At 39.5% G+C, this 24,833-nt stretch overlaps 1 protein-coding gene across 1 annotated transcript; it reads left to right on the plus strand.

The window, feature by feature from the left end:
- The first annotated feature begins 77 nt into the window (after window positions 1–77).
- Window positions 78–23,887, plus strand: LOC145464302 (ATP-dependent chromatin remodeler CHD1L-like). Its single transcript, XM_081448150.1, has 32 exons — window positions 78–314; window positions 1,140–1,246; window positions 2,032–2,125; window positions 2,306–2,362; window positions 2,588–2,619; window positions 3,240–3,333; window positions 3,627–3,686; window positions 4,572–4,665; window positions 5,358–5,419; window positions 5,877–5,906; window positions 6,264–6,333; window positions 6,748–6,843; window positions 7,480–7,530; window positions 7,666–7,711; window positions 9,255–9,328; window positions 10,397–10,510; window positions 11,201–11,315; window positions 11,567–11,675; window positions 12,144–12,194; window positions 12,374–12,426; window positions 12,581–12,607; window positions 13,485–13,597; window positions 14,434–14,520; window positions 15,205–15,257; window positions 15,650–15,733; window positions 16,282–16,361; window positions 16,713–16,909; window positions 18,031–18,129; window positions 18,982–19,052; window positions 19,340–19,454; window positions 20,799–20,907; window positions 21,986–23,887. The coding sequence occupies exons 1-32, from the start codon at window positions 99–101 to the stop codon at window positions 22,494–22,496; spliced, it is 3,171 nt and encodes a 1,056-aa protein (XP_081304276.1). The 5' UTR covers window positions 78–98; the 3' UTR covers window positions 22,497–23,887.
- The last annotated feature ends 946 nt before the right edge of the window (window positions 23,888–24,833 follow it).

Raw genomic sequence — 24,833 nt, forward strand, 5'->3', positions numbered from 1 at the left:
TGGGATGATGGGATCGCCCGCCACTCCACCCAGGTTTTTCGCGGTTTGGGTTTGAATGCCTGGCAGTTTTTGCCTTCTTCCTCCCTAAGACAATCTTCATGAACCGGATAAAAAGAAAATTAAAAGAACTTCACAGTATAACTGAAGCTTATGTTCCAGAAAGACTGTCTCAGAAAAAATTGGAGGACGATGGTCTGCAAGGAATTCATTTACGCGGATACCAGCTGGACGGAGTGAAGTGGATGAAGCGTTGTTTTGAATGCGAGCATGGTTGTATTCTCGGAGATGAAATGGGTCTTGGAAAAACTATACAGGTTTGAAAATTAAATGCTGTGCCATGCAAATCTTTGGTAACTGTTTGTATCATACGTAGTATTGTAACCAGAATAGCATCTTGAAAAGTTGAAACATGAGGCTTTTCAACAACCTGTTTCAGCTGTTTCAGCTGTTTCAGCTGTTTGCAGCGTTTTGTCAAAACAAGCAGCTTATCTGGGCAAGTTCCGTTTATGGTCCCTTTCTGGAGCAGGTTTTTTTTTTTTTTTTTTTTAACTAAGACTTGAAAGCAATCTTTCTTCCAAGAAGCTGACGAGAAAATATAAGTTGGCTGAATTTTTTGAAATGATTATGGCTGTGCATGTAGGAGTCTTACTGTTACATAAATGACTATTTTGCCAGTATACACATGGGTAGGGGTGAGGTAGAGGTACAAGGAGTGAGGAGGGTTGGAAGGGGTACCATAAATGGAACATCTTTTTGAGTGATACTGACACATCACCCATGTCAGTTACACATGTATTGTTTTGTTAGTCAGTTTATGTACATGGTAACAACTCTATTTCAGCCTTATTAAGTTTACAAACTTGGTTTAAATATTCAAATTTATAGTTAATTAAAAGAAATTATTTAATAAACAAAATAAGAGACTTTTTCGCAGTTTTGCATGGATCTTGGGGATGCCAGATCTAAGATTTGGGGATTTTAATAAGTATTGAAAGTTGAAAGCTTACTAATCTAAAGGCTAAAAAGTTTTTATTGTCCCTGATCCCATAAAACCTTAAAATTAATATGATCAAATTACAAAACATGAAATTGAGATATTGTATTTATCAGACTAGGTGAAATTTTATTTTACTTTGCAGACAATTGCTCTCTTGGCTAATTTTCAAGGATTGAAGAACTGCCAAGGTCCTTTTCTTATAGTCTGTCCATTGTCAGTTTTACAAAACTGGCAAAATGAATTTTCAAGGTAATAAAAATAAACTGTCTTAAGATTGCATGAGTCTGTTTTGGGGATGCACAATTATTTTAACCATTTCTCAAATACTCCTGCTGGGATAGAATTAACACAGGAAGGGGGGAGGGGGGGGGGGTTCGGTCAAATCCCCAAAATTAAAAACAAAAGAGATAATTATTATGCTGACTTGGCCTCAGAATGCTGGAGATCTCATTTTCAAGGATCTCAATTTTTAAAAAAATTATGGGGAGGATGTCCCTGGACCCCCCTACAGCAGACTGCCTTCTGTGGTCAGTATCTTGAAGCCTCTTCTCTAAAATCCTGTAGCAACATGGCATTTTCTAATAAGAAAATAGGTCCGCAATGTGTACTTGTGAGCTTTTGCTTAGTTTTATTCCATTTGGTTGGAATTTGTTTTAAAAAGTCAGTATCTGGGAATTTAATTGCTATAAGTGAGAAGGCAATCACTACAAAGATGAAGGTGTTACCTTGAATCTGGAGATATTGTACTTGTAGTAGAAAACTTGTGGTTCCTTAGTTGCATCCTGGAAGTAAAACCAAAAAAGGATACCTCCGCAAGTTGCCTATTAGTGTGTAATTGGCTTATAAACAATGGAATTGAGTGGTTCACTGTTGGAGCAAGACGGAACACACAAAAGGGATTTTTACCCATGGGAGATGTAGCCTCTATCACTGGGTTGCCAATAGAGTACTGTATAAACTGCATAAAACAACAGGGGGTTGAGCAACAGTGGCCTTGTGTTAAATGATGTTTATGAGGACTTTTGTATTTCAAGATTTTCAAGAAAACAGAATGTACTAAACTTCACTGGTGATAAAGATGAGAGGGAGGAACTGAAAGACTCCATAAGGAAGCTTGTTAAGTCTCAGGTAGATCAGCTAATTTTTGTTTGTTTGTTCAGAGAAAAATATATGTTTGCAACTACATAATAGTATATTTGGATTACAAGTTTTATAATAAAAATAATCTGTTTATTTAATAAGGGAACAAGCATTGTATTTATGAGATAGGGGGCTTTAATAGTTTAATCATTTTTTGATTCTTTGCAGAATGTGGGATATAAAAATGCATCTCTTTCATTCAGTGTCCTTCTAACAACATATGAGGTATGGCAATCAGCAATTTATATTATTTTATTTTTTTAGTGACAAGTGGATTTTATTGATGACATAGCAAGTTCCATAATTATATTATTTACATGTATTTACTTCCAGTATATTCATAAACTTTATTTCTATTTTCTTTTAAAGGGTTTTTGTAATGACTGTTTTATTGAATGATGAATTTTTCAATATAACTCAGTAAAATATAGTTTTTTTCATTACTGGCAGATGTGTTTACGGGAAACATCTTTTCTCTCCAAGTGAGTTTATGAAACAACACACTGTGTTATGTCGTAATTGAGCACCTTCTAGAAAAAAAGCAACATACTTTCTTGTTACCTTTTTTAACTAACTGCACTGCACTGCACTGCACTAGACTGCACTGCACTGCACTAGACTGCACTGTACTGACCTGCACTGCGCTGCGCTGCACTGCACTGCACTACACTGCACTGCACTGCACTACACTGCACTGCACTGCACTAGACTACTCTGACTGACCTGCACCGCACTGCATGGTACTGCACTGCACTGCACTGCACATCCTTATAGACCCAGGGGCTGCTAGTTGGGACTATGCAATTTTTTCAAGCAAGCGATATTTTCAGGTGAATGTTTACTTTGAGAGTGGGAGAGCTCTCCCACTCTTGAAGTAAACTTTGGCCTGGAGATATCGCCTGCCCGAAAATATTGCATCGTCCTAACTAGCAGCCCCTGGGTCTCCGAGGATGTGCAGTGCGGTGCACTATTTTTTGATTCATCACAAAAATAAAAAAATAAAATCCTGATTTTAAAAATATCAGATCTTACTCTAATAACATTTAGATTGTACAGTGCAGTGCCACCTGTCTGGTTATCTAGCTCAGTGTTTTCTTCATAGATTTCAATGGAAAGCAATGATTGTAGATGAGGCTCACAGGTTAAAAAATTCTAAGAGTGCCCTTTATCAAGAGTTGTCCCAGGTTTGTACAAATGTAGTTTCAATCATATTTCCTTTTATGTTATAGCCATGTTCATGTATATAAGGCGTAATAGACTAGAGCTGTACAATTTTTTCCAATACCAGCTAATAAAAGTTTAGATTTGTTAATTAACAAACACTTAATATTGAACTCATGTTGCTGTTGTTTTACACATTTACACAGTATGATATGGCTTGTAACTGTTTAATTAAATGTGTAATGGAATTGATTATTATTAAGTAAAAAATGATTGTATATAATTTTATGTTAAATTTTTATTTTCATTGCCTCTTAATTGTTTTTAGTTTGATAAAGACTTTGTGGTATTACTAACAGGAACACCAATCCAGAACAACTTAAAAGAAGCAAGTATTTTTAATTGAATTTTATTAATTTGTTTGCATCTATCCAGTATCCAGTCTATTTGTTAAGTACTGTAGATTGCTGAAAGTTGTTACCAACAGGATTCTGCAAATAATTGCAACCAGTAACAATTTAGTTAAAAGTAGCAGGAATTTAAATTTTATTTATTAGGATCAAATTTGTGTGCTAAGGGCATTCGCAGTCGAGTGTTGATCAATACCCTTGATTGATCCTGACATCTCGATCAACACTCAGGCGACAGTCAGTCAATAGTTGGCCGAGTGTTGACTGACTCGTATGTGTCAATCGACACTCATTAAGTTAAAACAAAATCAATTGACACTTGATGGCATATCTGCAACCATTAATTGACTCTTGACCGACTGTCGTCTGGGATGTCAATCGAGTGTTGACAGAGATGTCGATCAAGTGTTGGTGTAGGATATTGGTGTAATGTCAACCAAGTATTGATCGAGATGTTTCAAGATAGATGGAGATGTTGTTTTTTTCCCACAAACTGTGTCTACCCAGCCAAATTTACAGACAAATGTATGGAAAATTAGAAAAATTAACTGAGCGTCTTCTAGCCAAGTTACATCTTTCAAACTTGGTGAATACAAGATTTCTTCAATGTAGTAATTTTAACATTGTGATTCACAAATTGTGTAAAATTCAATTTTGGAAGAATATTTTTTTGCCATTAGTTTCCCATACAAACACAGTAATTTCTGACTGCATTGCCTACCCCTCAAGATGGCATCAAAAACCGTGATAAGGCCTAACAACACACGACCTAGGCTTATTAAAGTTATATATTAAGATGCTTTTAGATTAAAATTTTTGGAACACTCAGAAATGTCATCTTCAACCTTCTTTAACTTTTATAGCTATATTCTCTACTCTCATTTGTGAGTCCAGACATATTTTCCCTCAATGCTGCAGAAGAATTTGTGGAATGTTACACCAATATTGACGACTCAGGTCAGAACGCAACTTTGAGTAATAATATTGTGAAGCAAAAGATAAATTATTTATGAATGCTGTAAAGTTCCAAAATAGAGACAGTCTATTTCTATGATTGGTACCATCTGGGTCCATATTTCTAATCAAGGTGGCATTACTTTTGGGAGGCCAAATCATTTACCATATTATATTAGTCATTCCATCTTACTAGTATTTAATGATAGTGTTAAAATGTTTCAGATACGTTAAGTGATGCACATCACTGGTCCATGAAAAGTTTAAAGCATATTAAACATATTAAAACAACTGTTATGTATAGAAAAGTCGGAGTATAGCTCTAGAAACCAAACTGCGTAGGTGTTGTCAGAGAAAGAGAAGTCTATATACTATCTTTGCATCCTTTGTTCACACAGTTGTTTTCCAAAAACTTGATTAAGGTTACCACTATCAATGTTCTGTTACCCTTGGAGAGTCACCAATTTTGGGATTTTTGTCAACCATAAAAATGCGTTGCTATTTTGGAACTAACTAAAAATAAGTATTCTTCAGTTTTCAATTTAAGCACAGGCTTAAACATGCAACCTCTGATTAGACAGCTACAGGTGATGAACACACAGCTAAACACTTTTACGATCAATAATGTTATTGAAAACAAAAATAATTATAACTGCACTAAGATATCTGTACATGTATATAATTTTTTTTTACAGAACAAAATGCAGAGCTGCAAAATCTCTTGTCTCCATTTCTGTTACGTCGTGTGAAATCAGAGGTGAGGTAGATTATTCAGTACTTAGTTAACACAAAGGTATAATTAATTACAATAACTAGAAACATGGAACTTAGCATAACAATGAACCAATTTATAGTTGTCTGAGATAAATAAGTTGGTAAGGGATTTGTGTACGGACTATTATCAATCGTTAGTTAAGTCACATGCTACAGGGGTTTCATTGAGGGCCAGGTGCCAGGCAAACTGACTGGCTGTGAGGATGATTTTTCTGCCTGGTTTGACCATCTAGAGGAAAGGTTTTCTTGTAAAAGAGATATTCAAAATGTTTTGCCCACCTGAGAAAACCAGTTGCCCTCCTGCAGAAAATGTCAATGAATCCCCTGATGCTACAATACAGTACAATGCCAAAAAGAACTATGAGTCTGTCAAAATGTACTAAAGTAATTATTTGTTACTTGAATGCATAATTGTTAAAAATACTTTTTCTCAATTTAAGGTAATGGCTCATTTACCCCAAAAAACTGAGGTAAGATTGATGTTGGAATGATTTTTTTACACTAGGTTAATTCATCAGCCACACCTCTGTTTTAGTTTACATTATAGTTTATATCATAGTTAGCTAACTATGGTTTACATGCAAGGCCCATGCAAGAGTTTGGCTATTATTATATTTCATTTGGAGCATGTCAAAACAAAGGAAATCAGTGTGAAACTACTAGAGATAATTAAACATACTCTCAGGAACACAACTTACAGTAAAGCAGATTTTACTTCACCATGCAATATTAATAATTTCAGTGGCATAGAAAATGGCAGAGGCTGAGTAGGGGTCCTTTGATGGTTCATAAAAAGACCTTGCTGATCACATATTTTGTTGGAACAGGTCCTTCTCTATACCGGGATGTCAGATATACAGAAAAAATATTACAAGGCCATCCTCATGAAAGATTTGGGTAGGAAATTTTGAAGCCCTTACATAAAATAAATTACAATATTTAGAGAGGAAGCTACATCAGCTTTAGTTGGTTTTCATGCAGGTCCTCTATATATCCTGGTTGGATTGGAATTTGGAGTTGTTGGTTTTTGTGGGGAGAGGAAAGCCGGAGAACCCGGAGAAAAACCCTCAGAGCAAGGCAAGAACCAACAACAAACTCAACCCATATATGGCACCAAGCCAGAGTCAACCCCGGGCATTCTCACCACTGTGTCATCCCTGCTCCTCAGTCATTCTACATGTATGAGTGTTACTTCAAGAAACATTTACTTAATTTTTTTCGTAGGTATGCATGCCAATAATAACAGGTTTCAGTTGATGATTATATCATGAATTATATGCTCGCTTCGTTTCTTTGTTTATTTTTTTCTAGATGCCTTCAATTCCCCTGGTGGTTCTATGAAGACAAGACTTATGAACATTTTGATGCAGCTCAGAAAATGTGTGAATCATCCATATTTGTTTGATGGTACTTTTTTAGAGATGCAGTCATAACATTATTATATAGCCTGCGAGCAGACTCACGCTGGAGCACAAGCTTTGCTCTTCGCCGCTTGCACGTGTGACTCATAGGTGGCCTGCTTGGAGGCTAATTGCTATACAATGTGGCCTACTAAACAAATAGAAATCATTTTCCATGTATCTGTTGAGCTATATTGGAAAAAACGTGACTAATGAAATTTTGGGAGATCAAGGTACAGTCACACCTCTCGTAAGCGACCACCCAAAATGCCAAACCTAAGGTAGTCACTTATGAGGGCTTAGACCATATAGGGTCAAAATCTTGCCTCATAAGCATATGGTACTGCAGAGATTTAGCCCATGCGCCTATGCCCCATTATCATTAATAGGTTTTAGTAGCCACAAAAAAAAAAAAACCCTGAAAAGCCTAAAGACGTAGGTCACTTGCTCAAAATTTTGATTTCTGTGCATGCCAGAGCAAAAATGTCCAGGCTGAAAATGCCAAAAATGTCTAAAAAAAATGCGTTTTTGCCAAAAAGCTCCAGGTGTCAATGGGTTAATATCAGATAATTTATTTCCTGGTAGGGGCCTTTATGCCAGGAAATTTATTTGTCAAAATTCTGTTTTATTTCATATTTTTTAGGAGTGGAACCTGAGCCATTTGAGCTTGGTGAACATCTTGTTGATGCAAGCGGTAAGCTTATTTTAACGAGAATCTTAACTGCACAAGTGACATACATTATTTACTATTTTGGAGTAAGTTCTCTAGCCATTTTGTTGTTATTATGCATTAGTTACTTATATCGACAAATTAAAATTTTATTTTCAGGTAAACTGCAAGTTATCGATCAGTTGCTGGTTTTCCTCAAAGCAAGGTCAGTTGAAAAAAAAAAAAAAAAAAGCAGCTACAAGTTTAAATTCACACGCCACGTCATGCATCGAGCGCATGCTAAAAGTAATAAAATGAACAATGATAGGCCATTGGCCATTGCTATATAGCTTTGCCTGGATTTAACGATCGTGGACGTTCAGTAGATCATTTTCTCTACATTTTCTCTTCAAAATAATGTTTGCACTCCCTTTAAGACTTCCTTTGAAAGTTCACTTCACTCTAAGAACACCAGGAACAATGGTTTATCAGTGAAACTACCTACAGTTCGCCTTGAATTTGGGAAGAAGAACTTTCACTATATGTCAAGGAGCCACGAGTATTAATGAACTTCCGATCGAATTTAGATCCATAACTTCAAGATTTCTATTTAGCATAAGCTTAAGTGAACAATTTTACTAATTTTGTACGCCATTTTTACCAATTTTTACCTTTTTTACCCTATTTCCCCCCCATTTTTGAGCCCCCATTTTTATGTTTCTGAAACAAGTAATTCATTATCTGTTCGCAGTAGAAGTTTGAAGAAAATCTATCGAGTAGACCATTTTCGCGCGAGCGTCCTTAAACCAAGCAACACATCAAAACTGCAAACATCTTCCAACAAAAATCATATCGGTACCTAGACAGACTGAGTATTGACGAACCTAGAGTGCGAGCAGTCTCCCTGCTACTTGAATATCTACGAGGGAAGAAACGCAAACAGACACGGAAACCCCGGTGGATACTCCCGGAAAAATTGGTTGGGGGTGTGTGGCCTGCTTCCCAAAACCCTTAACCTATTAAAGACCAAAATCTGCGATTTTCCTTACCGTATTTATGAGACCTGACCAAAAATTTAAGAACCTATTTAAGACCTGATCGTTAAATCAATACCCTGTGTCAGGTCTGCACTATAATTAGGTACCTAGTTCAGACCGACGTTAAAGGCATTGATGATGGTAGCGATAATGACGAAAAAGTAGCTTCTTCTAAGAAACATACCCAATTCAAGACTAAAGTGCAGAAACCATATGCTATTTGGGACCAAAATGGCCAAAATCAATACCCCATTTACCCTTCAGGTCGGCACATACATATATAGCCCATATAGGGGAGCAGCCCCCTCGGGACACAAACAAACGAAAAGAGCCGAGTGGCGGAACCTTAAGCCTCGAGTCGCACGGCCGTCGGTGACGAACCCTACCCTTTTGTCAACGTGCAGTCTGTAGGTACTGATCTGATTACTGTTGGAAGATGTTTACAGACGTTTGCTGTCTTTCTTTGCTAAGGATGTTTTAAGGTACTTGGTTGAGATCTGGAAGTCCCGGACTAAAATCCTTAACCACCCCGCCACTAACCGTTTTTGTTCTTGATAATTCCAAATTTAACCCCTTCACTACACTTTTTAGAATTGGTCAGCCGACCACCAGTTGGGGTTCTTTAACGAGTTGCCGGGTTATCTCTTAGTTTTTTTTGTACAATTTCCTGGATTAGCACAGTCTTTTATTTTATTTTGGAAATAATATGTTTTTCATTCATGTCACCACCAGGGGTCACAAGGTTTTGATGTTCTCGCAAATGGCGAGAATGCTGGACATTATTCAAGACTATCTCGGCTACAGAGGTTATTATTATACTGTGCAAGTTGTTCAAAGTTTGCATCATAACGCTATACAGCGCATAGATTACGAGTAGTCCCTCTTTTGCTTAGTCTGTCGTGCGTGACGCGAAAGAAAACCGCGAGAAAAGAAATGGCCGCGCGAAATCCTAGGGCCGTTCGCGCGCTTCTCACCCCCGGGATTTCGCGCGACCATTTTTTTCCCCGCGGTTTTCTTTCGCGTCACGCACGACGGATTATTGACTAAGTACGAGGTTATTATAACTGGATATTGGTCAAGTGTTTTTTTGCGTGCTTATGGACCGAGACGTAGTCGAGATCCACTAACGGGCAAAACAAGAGATAGGACGTTATCCAGTCATCTTGACCGGGCAAACTTGGTTAATAAAGGATTTATTTTATGACATTGAGGGCACGTTTTCTTGCGGAATATAACGGGCAATCCCGAGTGGGCAAGAGAGCCCTATTTCCCCGCTCGGGTAGCCAATCACTGCACAGTATTTGGTTCATCTTGCGGAGTTAGCCATATAATAAAGTTGTTTATTCGCTGTGGATAGCGTTATCCATCTTTTGAACAGATTGAGCTGAACATACTTCTTCTTAAGAATAATGTCAGTGAATCATGTCGTAAAGTTGTTAAAAGAACTGAGTATCAACTGAGTTCGGGTAAAAGGCGTCTTCTACTGTAATAATAAGTAACTTTTTCAAGTCTTTAAATCCTCTATCTTGGCTGTCAAGCGGTGATATTGGACAATAGGCGTCTTTAATAACAGACACAGTTCTTTCATTTTTTAGCCGAAAGTAGCACTTTAAATTAAAGAGATTGACGTGCTTCTAGGAAATGTGACGCTATCTACTTCAGGTTTAAAATTTAAAACGTTCACTGGCTATACAAAGTTAAAACTTTCGAGCTTTCGACTCTCAGACTACAGCCTTCGATGGATAAAAATGAAGAAAAAAAGACTCGAAAGTTTTAGCTTTATATCGCCAGTGAACGTTTTTCTAGATATTAAATATGTTTTGTCCTGGCTATCGTTCTTCTATTTTTAAATCTACTTCATGTTTCCGTCATAGGGTATTCCTACGAACGGTTGGATGGTTCTGTCAGGGGGGAGGAGCGCTATCTGGCAATTCAAAATTTCAACGAAACTGAAGAAACCTTTATATTCCTCTTGAGTACACGGGCAGGTAGGAACGGTTTTAATGTCACACTTGTGCATTTGCTGTCAATCTCGTCTGCAACTGCAACATCGCTCCTTGTAGAAAACTGGATAGCACCCGCAACTTTACTTACGCATCTTGAAATGTTTAGCCTAAATTTTTCGAGTTTGTCCTTTACAATCCATGTTAATCTTTTCATCCTTGACCATCCTTGTTCCTTTCTGGTTTATTATTATCTCTTTGATGTCTTTCTATCTTGGTAAACTACTATTTTCAGGTTTCCTTCAGGTTTCGAAGGTAATTAAGTACGTGGACAAGATAACTCAAAGTGCCGTGACTAAGCTCCTTAAACAAAGTCTGCCATGCAAGTAATCATCTAAAAAATTGCGCACATCGTAACCTGTCCCTCCACCCACCTATAGCTAGTTTGGAAATGTGGTTTTGAGCTAGAAGAATACTCCCTTCTAAACCTCAAGAAAAGACCGAAAACCTGCCGAAAAACATTTTCCGGGAAATGAATGTTCGTGGCGTAGGCTTACTTTCTTAATTTTGAAAGGTTTCGGTCGAGTATCTGGTGATCCAGCGAAACTAGTAAAAATTTAGTGAACTGGCAAAGCCGCAAAGTTTATCTTGCCATATATTATACATGTGTTTTTTCCATGCATCTTTTCGTTTGGAAACAAGGTTATGCCTTACTGATCGGTTTGCGCTCTGTAGGTGGTCAAGGATTAAACCTCATGTCAGCGGACACAGTGATATTTGTAGACAACGATTTCAACCCACAGAATGACTTGCAGGCGGCCGCGAGGGCTCATCGTATAGGACAGAGAAGGTTTGTCCCCTCTTCCTGGCAGGATTTTGTTTACAGTTCGCTTTTAAGATTGGGCAGAGGGAAATCTACTCTGAAAAAGGAAGTTCTCGGAAAAAAATTCGATTTTTAACTAAACGTGTTTTTTTAAATGATTGTTTTGAATTCCATATTTATTTGGTACACCCCTTCCGCCGTTCAAATCCAAAAATACCGTTTCGGACAAAATTCTTGGGCAGAAAACTGACTGTAATTCATGACATTTTTTCGTCTAGGCCGGTGAAAGTGATTCGTCTTGTCGCTAGAAGTACAGTGGAAGAAATTGTGTTGAAAAGAGCAGATGACAAGTTAAAGCTTACAAATACAGTGATCGAAGGAGGAAAGGTGTAAGATTCTTTTGCTAACAGTGGTTGATCCACAGATATTATCAATAGCCAGGTTTTAGACATGATTTTTACAACTTTTGAAAGTGTCAACTTTGTTTTCACGGCATAGAATTTCAAGAATTTTATATTTAGGTACAGCAAGTAAGCAAGTATTCCATTTAGTTATCACCGAAAGGGTTTGTTCATTTGTTCGTGCTTTGTTTTCTTGTTTGTGCGTTTGTGTGTTTGCTCGCGTGTTTGTTCGAGCGTGCGCTGGTTCTTCCGTTCGTAGGTGCGTTCTTAATTACGTTCGTTCGTACGTTCGTTCTTGCGTGTGTTCGTACGTTCGTAATCACATTCGTCCGTACATTCGTTCTTGCATTTGTTCGTTCGTAGGCTCCGCGATAGTGCGCTCGTGTTTGGGTTTATCCATTCTTTCGCTTATTTTAAGACACCATGTTAACTACTTTATTTTACTTTATTGCAGTTTTCGGGTAGTTTGTCAGCTGCTAATCAGGTTGCCGAGACCCCAGCTCAGGTAAACGGTGAACTAATGGCATTTATTTAACCAGTCAAAAAGCGATCCCTTGATCACCATTGAAAGCAATCTGAGTTCCTTGCTTTTCCATTGATTGTCCCATTTGTAACAGTTATCTTGTAAATGTATTTTAATGTCTTTAACTACTAAATCTGTTTTTGTTATGTTATTCTTGCCAGCTTACAGACTTACTCAAGTTTGGATTGGACAAGTTATTTGACTCGGATGAACGGTGAGGCGGGATATATTAATGGATAAGATTTTCTCCTCTTCATCGGGTGTGCTTAAACCTTTTGTCAGTTGTTTATGCTGGTCATGTTTTAATCATGGTTTACATGATTCACAATTGAAAAGAAATAATGTTACTTCTTTCTTGTTTTTCACAGCACTATAACAGAGAAAGACTTGGAGAAGTAAGTTACCATAACAGAACGTAAACCAACTCGCTACGTCAAAACGATATCCTTCGGTTTCGTAACGTGGCAGGACTGAGATAAACTATTTCTCGTATAAATCAACGAACCTGTCACTTTAACCGACTTCATAGAGGTGTTGGAAGAGTATCATTATGAACTTCTTAATCTTTAATTCACGTTATTGCCTTAAGCGCAAGCTACTCTGGCAATGTGGCCAGCACACTTGCATACAGATGTTGGCAGTGCTTTGGGCAGCATTTTTAAAAGACACGCTAAGTATATATAAATACTCTTCATCTCAAGAGTCTAACTTTGATGCAAGGAATAAAATCGAATTGCGGAGTTAGAGTTTTGCTTGACTGTAGTGACCCCCCTCCTCCCCTCTGCAGAGAAGAACCACGGCCATGTTAGACTGTTCACAGCCTCTGTATTTTTCAACGCACACGAAAGAGAAAGTGAGCGAAACTCAAAGCGCCCAAATCTCCCGTTTTTCGCTGGCGTCCAGTGTTGTCGCGATTCATCCGCGCGTTCAACGACCGAATAAAAATACCAGAAAATAGAGGGCTGTCAACAGTCAACTGCCATGTCAAAGAGACGGATGTTCATTTTGAAATCTGGGCAAGCCTGAAACTTTCCTAGAAGAAACTATTATAAATTTGAACTGTGATCTAAGAACATTGCCATTGAATGCTTTCATCTGTGAAGAAATGTCAAAGATTTCATGCCAGTTCTGTGTAAATCATTAACAAAGCACGATGTCGCTGCCCCACTAATTTCGCATTTGAGACCACCTCGGCCAACCCCCCTGGCATGGAAGTGAAACTGCGATGCTAGTCAAATACATAAATGTATTTTTAATACTTTTTTTGTCCAGGATTCTTGGCGGAAGCTGTAAAAATGAGTGGATTGTGGAGGAAACGGGAAACGAGACGGATAACGATGGTGACATCATAGCTTCATGTATGGAGACAGATGATGACGAAAAGGGTAAGACAATTAACCCTATTCTTCTGTGGGTCTGTGGCCGGTTACTGGTCAGAGCGGAGATGCTCTTTAATTTAGTCAACGGTCATGAAAAACCAGAACAGTTTTTGACTTAACCTACCTTTCTTTTACTTTCCATCTCGTCAGTTAAGTGCATTCTTCTCGGATCTATGATCGGTTACTTGTTAAGAAATATGTAGCGTTTATCATGTCACGAATCCTCCGACGGGATTTGAACCTATGACCTGCCACACTGGGCAGGCGCTCTGTCCACTGAGCAGCGGAGAGACTAGTACATGTATTGCTTCAAGTCTTGATTAGTTTATTGGATTGTCTGTGTCCTTTCTGATTGGCTAGAGTGATTACTTTGGTTTTATTTTTACCACACTTAATCGAAAACAGTTCTAATAGAATTCTACTAACTGTTAATAAGTAAAGCTACACTAAAGTAACAATTTACAAGGCCAATCAACAATCAGTAATTTGAGTCCCACACTCAGTGCGCTTCGTTGGTAGTGGAGGCCTGGGTACGAATTCCCCAATAATGCACCAACTGTTTTTAAAGGGGCCCAGTCACGGTATTTTGAGTTATTTTGGCCACATACAAAATTGCCTTTAAATGATAGGAAACCTGAAGATAACAGTTTAATAAGATAGAAAAACACCAAAGAGATAATGATAAACCATAAAGGAACAAGGATGGCTAAGGATGGAGAAGATTGACACGGATTACAAACGACGAATTTGAAAAATCCAGGCTAAACTTTTCAATATGCGCAAACCGTGACTGAACTCCTTTAAACTGCATGTCTTTCTAATCAGCTTTTGTCCTGTCAAAGCAGTGAGTAACATGTACATGTATGAAGGCCATGACTACAGAGACACGAGTACTAAGGATCAAGAGGCGTTTGACAACATGATGGCTGGTAAGGTAGTTATACTGACCTCTCTAAGGGTTTGAAAACAGAAAACTTGAGACTTAAATACTCCTTTAACCAGCGTTTTATTCCTAAACTCCAGTTATTCTTTAGGCTGCAAAAGAGATCACGTTTTTGCGCGAATTTTTTGAACGTGGCTCATGTGGGCTATTGACGACTCGCGCACGCAAGCCGCGCCACGCGTGGTAAAACCAAGCCTCCCACGTCGCGCGTCAAGTGACACAAGCGTGAAAAAAAACTACAAGACAGTGTTTTGTTTGAAAAAACAAAGTTGGTGGATGGCAGGCTTTGCAATCCAACACACAAATCCTTTAAATTTTTCGAATTAGCAAACTATCAAACGGCCGCAAAATCTCGCACCTACACATGAATATTCTTAGGATACTAAACTAGCCACCTTACATTTTTTGTCGCTCATTCCTTTCCTTGTATTCTTTTTCGTATTATGATCAACAGAACGTTTTCTTATAACTCTAATGAACATGATATAACCCTTAATTTTTTAACATTCACATTTTTATTGTGGCTGATGAAGCTCGGTTGAGCCGAACGAAATATTTTTACTGCGCTCTGAGTATAGGAGATTAATCTGTATCCAGAGCAGGAAAACAAAATTTTTGTTTGTTTTCTTATTGATAACACGTATAAATTTTCGTTCTTTTTTCAATTTAGACATGTTAGATGAAGCCCACTCCAGTGAAAGACTCCTTCGCAGCGAGAGAAAGGTACCCGTATGTGTGTTACTCTAGAGAGGTACCCGTATGTACCAGGGGCCACAATAGATTATGGTTCCTTTCTATACCAATAGGCCACTTCCAAGTTACCTTGTGCCTCTGTTTCAAAACGAGTCCTCTCGCAAAACCTTTCAAATGAAAATGAATTTGATTTACATGAAATGAACCTCTAGGCGGAACACATTTTCATATAAATGGACTCGTTTTGACAGAAGACTCGTTTTGACACAGGAAATGTCCAAGGCTAACACATTTGCACAACAACATTTCGTCGCTTCGCTTCCATTGGCTACTTAAAAGAGCAAGCTTATTATTTTCTTGTACGTTTAATTTCGAAGAAAGGCAATATTACAAGTTCATTTCTTATATTCTATTCATGCTAGGGGTCTGCAGCTCAATATGTCGATCTTCCTGTTAGAAAACGTAAAGTTCTTACACCAGAAGAACAGGAAGAACGAAGGAGAAAGGTAGTGGTCCTGTTTTCTTGATTAGAGTGATTACTTTCTAAGTGAAATATTCTGCTTGGCCGACCGGACTCTGAGCTAGTGTCGATTTCCGCCCCTTACTCGAGTCCGGTCTATGAAGGAGCGGGGACTCGTTTCTCGAACAACGGCTGGTAGTCGAGCCTAACACTGAGCTGGTCAGTTTGTAAGTAAAATGGTTTTGGTTGACCGCGGCTCTTGCTCTCCGAGGCCGTACTGAGCCCGTAGTTTCGTCTGGAAGTTTCTAAGCAACCGCTGGCGACTTGATGACGTAACAACTTTCCGAGAAGCGGTGGAGCGTTTGTTTTATTTTTGATTGGACAACGAAAATTGGAAGTTTACGGGCTCTTTACCAGTGTTCCAACGAAGATTTGCTAAAAAAGAACTTGTTCACGCGACTGACTGAGTATTGACTGATCTGCTGTTGCCAGGGGACTAGGACGAGCGCGGAACGCAATTTTTCGAGTTTAGTGTAAAGGGCACGTTGTACATTGCTTTTCCATCAAATCCAACACAGGAAAGTTGTTTTTCAGAGAGAAGAAAACGCCGCAAAGAGAGCTAAACTAAAGGAGGAGGAAGAGTCGAGAAAAGAAAGAGAACGACAAAGAAAACTGTGAGTATTTTGTACCGTGACAGGGATTATAAAGCAAGAATTGATAAAGAATAGAGTTAACAAATAGATTCTATGCTGCTGTGCGTCTATTTAAGTAGCCATTCAGTTGTGTTCTATTGGAAATCCGCGAATGTGATTGGTCCTCTCGTCGTTGTCTAAATTTCATGTCGTCGTACGTTTGTTCAGTAATAGATTACAGATGACGTCAAAATATGGAAAGAAAGTGGCACACGAGCCGTTAGGCGGCTGTGCCTCTGTGTCATATAATGCTGAAAAAAAGAAGTTAATAAGAAAAAAAAAGAGAAAATGAAAAATTGGCCTTCTGTAATTAAAATGGTTCTCTTATTGAAGGGAGAAGCTTTGGAGAGATGCCAGTTACACAAGCCATAACATTGCTTTGGACGGCGACGAGGAAGACGATGATGAAAGCGACGAGTCATTTGACGAAGAAGACGAAAATAAACAAAGAGAGATCCAATACGTGCGTGGTGACGTCACACATCCCATCAACACTCGCGGCTCTGATGCGATCATGGTACATTGTGTAGGTAAGTGAAGAGAAGAACTGGAACGTAATGCAAAGCTAGGGGGCACAACAGGGTGCTGTTAGTCACTATAAAGAAAGAAAGTTTGATTAACGGGCGATTGAAATAGTTCTCATATGCAGTGATATCATATGCATAGTTTGACTTGTTCAAAATGTAGGACTCAGTCGATCGAGTTAACACACATTAATTTGAACGCTTCGTACAAGAGCCTCACACAGCTACGTTGAACTCAGACAAGCGGTCTGGGTTTGAAGCCCGGCTAATGCTCTTAGGCGAGATACTTTACTCTCACAGTGCCTCTCTCCACTCAGGTGTATAAATGGGTACCGGCGAATTTAATGCTGGGGGTAACCCTGAGATGGGCTAGCATCCCATCCATGGGGGAGTAGCTCGCGGCTTCGCCGCTGGATTTCGCGCTCGCTGCTACGCCGCGCGCGCTTGTGCTCCAACGTGAGCCTGCTCGTAGGCTATATCCCTAGTCGCGTCATGCCTCTGACATCGGAGATAAGTACTGGCCTGATGGTCACGTGGCATCAATCTGACTTATCGTTCTCGTTTTGTAGAGAGAAGCACTGCGAGAATGAAGCACCCCGGTCGCATATTGAAACAATAATAAACGTGCCCAGCTAACTACAGTCGAACCTCTATTAAGGGGCCACTCTCGGGGACGAGACAACTGGCCGCTTAATAGAGGTGGCACTTTAATAGAAGTTCACGCGAAACAGCGTTGGGCGTGGTCCAGTTTTCAGTTTATCAAATATAAGTACAAACAAATGCAAGTGGAGAAAAAGTAGAACAATGATGGTTATAATACGGTCCATAACGTTAACAAAAGCCAAAGAAAAATTACGTTCCCACATTGTCATTCTTTTACCCTCATCTGGCTAAGAACGTCCGACTTCAAATCTTCCTCGCCGTTTAATAGAGGTATAAAACAAAACAAAATCACCCTTGGGACGGCAAGAAGCTGGCCGCGGCCGCTTTATAGAGGTGGCCGTTGAATAGAGGTTTTTGTTACATTGTATAGCAGACAATTTTTCCGGGACTTTGGCCGCTGGCCGCCAAATAAAGGTTGGCCGCTTAATAGAGATTCGATTGTAATCGCTTTACGTTACCAACAGATGACACAGGGAGGTGGGGACAGGGAGGATTGTTCTCTGCTATATCCCGGCGTTCATTGCTACCGGAAACTCAATATGAGCTGGCCAGTCGAATGAGAGGTAATGTTTTGCTATACGTAGTGTATCATAGACTGTGGTTTATTTGGGTTGAGTTTTCGTATTCTCCTTGAGAAGAACTGCTTTGAGGGACTTTTTAAACCGATATCGGTTGGAACTCTTGATTCGTTTGACGCTGAATTTTCACCAGCACATAAGGATAAGCATAAACAACATACAACAACAGCAACAACTTTTTCAGTGTACTTACTCAGCTAAAATTAAATGAACAAAAATAAGTTCAAAATAAAAGAATACATGGCTGCCCGAAATAACCTTAATGGGCTAATGAGACTGGGCAGCCATCCTTAGTGATTAAAGTAATTATATATTTGGGTCAGATTAGAAGAGAAAGTAAGAAAAAGACACATGCAACAGCACACAAACCACACACACACACACACACACACACACACACACACACACACACACACATACCTAAAGACGCTGTGAGATGTTGATAATTAACGGGCTTTGTTAAGAAAATGTTCTCATTCAAGGCACTAATACACCATTTTGCTAATGCTAGCCCTAGTCCCTTGTGGGGGTAAAATTTGATCTATTTAATGAGGTCATTTTTGGCCGAGTGATCACTTCTTGCCCCCACAAGGGAATGAAACTAGGAAATATTTGCATTAGCAAAATGGCTTATTAACAGCACCTTACTGCGTCCTAGTATGTTGCTGTACTTCTCCTTATGCGATAGCGAAAACTTCATTTGTCCAGCAATTTTCAGTAGACAACATCGTCTTCCTTCCTTTGAGGAAGATCCAAGTGAAAGCTTGAATGTGAAATACAAGCAATAAACAGCAAAAAGTTCTAAACAAAATAATTTGTTTTGGTTTTGTTTCTCAGACCTGAAGTTAGGAGACGCGCATCTTGTGCGAGTGGATGACCAAAAAAGTCGTAAGGATGGCCATGATTATGTGAGCTTAACAAGTTCTGTTTTCTATTTTTTTTCGCGATTCCTTTGTACAGGAATGAAGGTCTATTTAGCAAGTTCAATGGATTTCTCTGATGGCACTCTTAATTCAGGCGAGAACTCAGCCTTTCGGTGTCTTGACAACTCGGTGAAATCCGTTATTATCGATTTAAACAACTATAAACTAAGAAACAATTCATGCTTGCAATTAGTCGGCTAATGCAGTTTTCGTCCCCTCCCATCCCCCCATAGTTCGTGAGTGAGAGTCACTTTCTTACTTTGGTTCTTCAGGTCGCATTGATTGTGGCCCAGTCACGTGACAGGCAGAACAGACTGTCTGGGATAATACTGACGTCACTAAGTCTGGGATTGCAAAGGATTGCTGTAGCGGCCAAGAAAATGAAAGGTAACAGGAGAATAAGCGCGCTCGTCCGGTCAAAGTCTTATCTGGGGATGGCCTTGTGCGAAGTAGGTTTGCTGGATGGTAATTCAAGTAATCTGTCGATACCTCTCTAGTAAACTGCACGTCGACCTTTGTTCGACCTGTTCGTGAAAGGCGTCAGGTGCACAGACATTTTGAACCATGTTGTTCCTTTTGGTGCGCTTCCACTCCCGGGGGGGGGGGGGTACTCCCTTATATGGGCTATGTAGGTATGGGTGGTCCCAAAGAGTGTAACGTTCTGTGTGGTTACCTTCAATTTCACTGACCAGCATCCACATTTTTGGAATAGAAGTCGAGCTATTGGAAAGATGGGTTTTTTGCCTATTTTGCTCACAATCGTATGACATTATTTTGTGAACAAAGTTGCTGTAGAAGTGAGAGAAATACCATAAAGTTCCGAAAGCAACGAACTTCGTTACTTTCAATTTCGAAGAGTCATGTTTTCCACACAAGCATGCACATGGGCCAACCATCTTGATAAAACAAGAACTTCAGGTACCTTTGAATCTTTCGGGTGGTTTTGCTTTTCTTGTCAAAAAGTTCTTCCGGATGAAAGTCTTTAGAAAGTAGAGGAATGTTATCACGGAACGAAAGTCATTTCACACGAAAATATTACATTATCATCATTATCTGATCAGGGCTGCCACATCTCAGGAATTGAAGCGCAAATGGTCAGGGAAAAAACTTTCTTCACAGTCGGGGACAAGTCAGGCAAATTTTATTTTTTCTAGGGAAATGTCAGGGAATTTTGAAAAGTGATGTTTGTGGTAACTATGGTGAAACCTTTAAACAACACGAATAAGAAATTTATTGACAATACATAACGAGCAGGGTATGGAGAGAGAAAAAGTGGAAAATGTAATTTGTAGCAAATATCGGATCATTTCTGTTCAACTAGTTGTGTTTATCGTTTGTATTGTCCTCGTAAAAAGTAAAATTACGTTTGAGGGCACGACTTCCGGAGCATCGTTACCTTCAGAGGTTCGCTACGTTCCGGGTTTGATAACAACCATGAAAACGAAATGTTATCTCTTCTTTCGGAAGTCCTTATTTTTACTATGATAAAAAAGAGCATTATGAAACAAGAAATATAGGAAGTACATGTAACGTAATTCGACCGCCTCTTCCGCCCCCTCTCGGGCGTAGCGTTTTCTCGAACCTTTGATCAGTTGCTTTAGATTACTAGTCTGCGATTTTTCATCTGTTTGTCACGCAACCCTTGAGAGATGCGTCTGGTGATTTGGAAAACTAAGTTTATCTTTCATTTTCCCATTTTTAATCAAACGCGTTTTTTTCTCGCTTCCTTAGCCACTGTTCACCTTCCACGAATTGGCTACAACACACCGAGTTTTAACTGGTACGGCACGGAGAGACTGGTGCGGAAACTCCTTGTCTCCAAAGGAATTGAAACATCCATGTATCCTTATCTCAGACAAGCTCCAGTATAGTTATTATATCTAACCGCACCTTTTTCGGTACGCTTCGGCGGCAAATACTCTTTCTTTTTTATAAGAATATGATTTTTAACCCTTATTAACCGAGCAAGAGGTCTGAAAGGGAGCATCGTGGCCGAGATTGTGAGTACAAACCGAACGCAGTGAGGTCTGTGCACACGACCAAGGTCAAGATTTTCCCATACCAACCGACTAAGCTCGGTTAATAAGATGTTTGTTATATGGCAAGCAAGAGAAATTTAATTCGTTTAATGTAACTGGTTTGTACTAGCCGACATTTTGCTTGCGAACGGCGATGAGCTGAACTTAATTCTGCCGAAGTCTGCTCGTCCTCTTTATTTTTCTTTTCTTTTCTTATCAGGCTTTTTGGCACTGCCATAAATAAATATTGTCAGAAGAAAATAGTCAATAGTTTTGCATTTTAGTTTGCAACTTTTTCACTGCAAAACATTACCGGTCTAGATGCTGGTCTAGATGCTGGTCTAGATGGGAAAATCTAGACCGCGGTCAATATCGATTTCAGCCAATCAAATTCGTGAATTTGGTAGTTCCCAGTCCTTGTGAGACACAGCCATGATACGAATATTGAGGCTGAAATTTGCGAAAAAGAAGAGTGTATCATGCAAGTTTGGTGGAGCCATGGTTCGTATTCGTCGAGCCAAAAGAGCCTGATATGCTGCCGAAGCGTGTCAAAAAGGTAGGATTACGTATTTACCGTACCTAAATTCTGGCAACTGAGCACGATATCGTAGCCTTATAAGGTGACTTGATATCGTATGATATCAGGATAGTAGATTGGCTAATTGCGAATTTGAATGCGGTGAAGGTTGAAACCAAGTGTCGATCTCTTTCAGCAGCACTGTTGCGGAAATGAATGTATGAAAACTTTGTTGAAGTATCGAGGTATTCAGCTTTTTGTGGGAAAAACTTCATCCGCTTAGCATGTCCACTCTCCCAATGGAATCTCGGTGGACAATCCCTATAGGTTATTACAGTAATGAGTTTCTGAATGATCACCGATAATTCTTAACGTAATCTCAGATATTACTTTGCTAGACGCCAATCAAACACATCCAAACCAGATCCGCCGCTTCCTGTAAACGATGATTCACAATCAAAAAAGAGTGCAAAGTTGAGAGACAAGAGCAAAACAACGAAAAAAAACGCTTCGTCCAACGATGAACACAATAAGAGCGGGTCCCACACACTCCCAGATTTCATGTTTGGTGTAAACGCCTTGTTTTATAATGTTGAAGAGGAGAAAAGAAAGCGACTGACACGGCATTTGCTGGCATATCCTTTTGATCGCCTTTTTTTTTTTTTTTCCAATAATCATAGACGATGTGTGTTTTTATTTTATTTTAGTAAAGTTAATAAAGGGGGAGGCGAGGTGGCCTCATGGTTAGTGCGCTCGTCTCCGGATCGAGCGGTCCAGGTTCGAGCCCTGGGGCCCGTTTCTCGAAAGCCCCGGAAGCTTTTCGGGCCCGCAAATCCATCTTTAGTTAATCTGAAACCATTCTTTGTAGATATACGGCTGAAACTTCTTGTATGAATGGAGCCTCTGTTCATCTTAAGTATATGTGAATAAAACAGCTCTGTAATCATATGGTTTGAGATTTTGCTCCGGCTTTTCGGGTGTGAAAACTTTTTGGGACCGTCGAGAAACAGGCCCCTGGCAGGAGACATTTTGTTGTGTTCTTGGGCAAGACACTTTACTCTCACAGTTTCTCTCACCACCCAGATGTAGAAATGGGTACCGGCAAACGTAATGCTGGGGGTAACCCTGCGATGGACTAGCATCCTATCCAGGGGGGAGTAGGAATACCCCTAGTCGCTTCATGCTACAGAAACCGGGATAAGCTCCGGCCTGATGCGCCACTTAATAATAATAATTTACATTTATATTGCGCCGCCTAAATCACCTGCACTTGGCTCGTATGCCGGCAGACTTTACCTATAGTTAACACCGGGAAATGGTTTGGAGAAAAAATTCTTTTTTGTACGTTTTTGTTTGATTCTGTGTCCTTGACCTTGCTCAAAACACTATACGTAGTAGTTGTGGAACTAACCAAAAAATGTAATTTGTGATAATGGGTATTGAAATAAATTAATATGCTGCCGACACGGAACAGACAACTGGGTGCGAACGTAGTACGCGAGGGCTCATGGGTAGCACGTTTGTAAAAAAGAGACGGTTGAAAAACTTGTAACATTCCACGGTCAGCCTTGCCACTAGCACTTTCACATAAAGTTTATTTTTATTGTGTAAATAGCATTATCTGATTTATCTTTCATTCTGTTGTTTATATATCAACCTTAAAACCCCAAAGGTGGTGCCACGGCATTTGGTCGGGGGTACACGGTCCCTATTTTTTCCTAATAAGACAGGTTTTTGGCGTTTACCTTTCCGGCTTTGGCGCATGTAGGACGTTACTTGATTTACCTCTTATCCACTTTCTTGTAACCTTATGGTCGCAATTAAAACATGTTCTTGGGCCTGGCTGACCAACGCGCCCATGCCTCAACCTTTGAGTGTGTTCGGTTGTGTAGTGAAGGTAAAATAAACATTTTGGTTACGTAATTCGTGCATAGTGTATGAGCACAAAAGAACAGATTGTGCACGGTGGTGATCCTTCCGACATAAATCTGTTATTATCATCTTGTCATTATTGTTTTCTTCTTTGAATTTTGTGGACTTCTTTACCATACCTCTATTAACTATGATTTGAGGTACTTAACGGCTGTTGAACTTTAGTAATTAGAAGAGTTCTTTAACACTTACTTAACTACAACGGAGACGTCGCGCAGATTCCCTCCCAAGATGTCACGCATGTGATTTGTCATAATAACGAAGAAAAAGTAAGTATTTACATAGTTTTTTTTTTCTGTGGTTTGTTTACTATTACCAGACGGTTGAACCCGCTCCGCTAACGAACATCTCCCGATCACGACCAAACGCTTAAACCAAAACCCTTGGACGGGTAGGTGCGAAGACATTTTTCGGGCTTTGAAATTTGGGACCTGAGGGCGTGACTTTTTGGGGGGTGAAAGATTTGTGTAAGGATGTTTTGGGAGCTCTCTAACTTTTGTCGTAGACAACTGTTTCAACATTTTTATTGCAAATTACTAAATAAAGAGACTTCTTGTTTTAGCGGTTTATTGATAAGAAGCCACTTTCTGGGTCACGTTGCAGAAAGAATGTTTTGAGGTGGGGGTGGGAGTCACGGTTTAGACCTGGTTTTAGCTCGGTAGGACCATTTTGGGTCTGATAATTTGGCCTCTTTCGCACCCTTCCGTCATAGTTACACCCGAGTCACTAACCCACCCTTGTGCATATGTCACTTAAATAGCGACTTCCGGCGCATTCCACTGAAGGTGAATGTGCAAATATGGTCTCTTTCAGACGTCTAGAGTTCTTTCTATTTTTTTTATTTTTTCAGTTTTCCTCCCAAGAATTGAATGCTGGCGTGAAGATTGTCAGTTTAAAATGGCTTGAAAACTGCTTCACGAAAGGAAGAATTCTGGAAACTGAACCTTATGAGATACCAGAACAAAAGAAGGACAGCGATTTGTAACTGAAGAAAGCTCTGACAAAATAAAGCCTTGATTAAAACACGTGATGCAAGCGGTTGCGTTCATGGCCGGTCGCTGCACGAGAACACCAAGGAAAATCCTATGTAATTGGTGAAACTGCTCGACAAGAGAATTCGCGCGGAATTCCGCGAGCTAAAGATTACGAAAAGTTGCTAGCAAAATTTCCCTGTTTGAAATTAAGTAAATAGCCTTGCTTGCTATGAGGCTTTCCGTCGCTCAGTGGTTAGAACGCCTGACAGGTTTGAGGTTAATGGTTCGAACCCGGTCCAGGACTCAATATTTTTCCTTGTATGCC

This window comes from Orbicella franksi, chromosome 12, assembly GCF_964199315.1.
Source record: "Orbicella franksi chromosome 12, jaOrbFran1.1, whole genome shotgun sequence".
NCBI classification, from domain to species: Eukaryota; Metazoa; Cnidaria; class Anthozoa; order Scleractinia; family Merulinidae; genus Orbicella; species Orbicella franksi.

What these genes read in the sequence shown, in the direction of transcription:
- LOC145464302 (XM_081448150.1), top strand. Translation starts at nt 99, where the DNA reads ATGAACCGGATAAAAAGAAAATTAAAAGAACTTCACAGTATAACTGAA. An exon ending in TCCTTCTAACAACATATGAG is followed by an intron (nt 2,363 to 2,587) that starts GTATGGCAATCA and finishes CATTACTGGCAG; the next exon opens with ATGTGTTTACGGGAAACATC. An exon ending in ACAGAGAAAGACTTGGAGAA is followed by an intron (nt 12,608 to 13,484) that starts GTAAGTTACCAT and finishes TTTTTTGTCCAG; the next exon opens with GATTCTTGGCGGAAGCTGTA.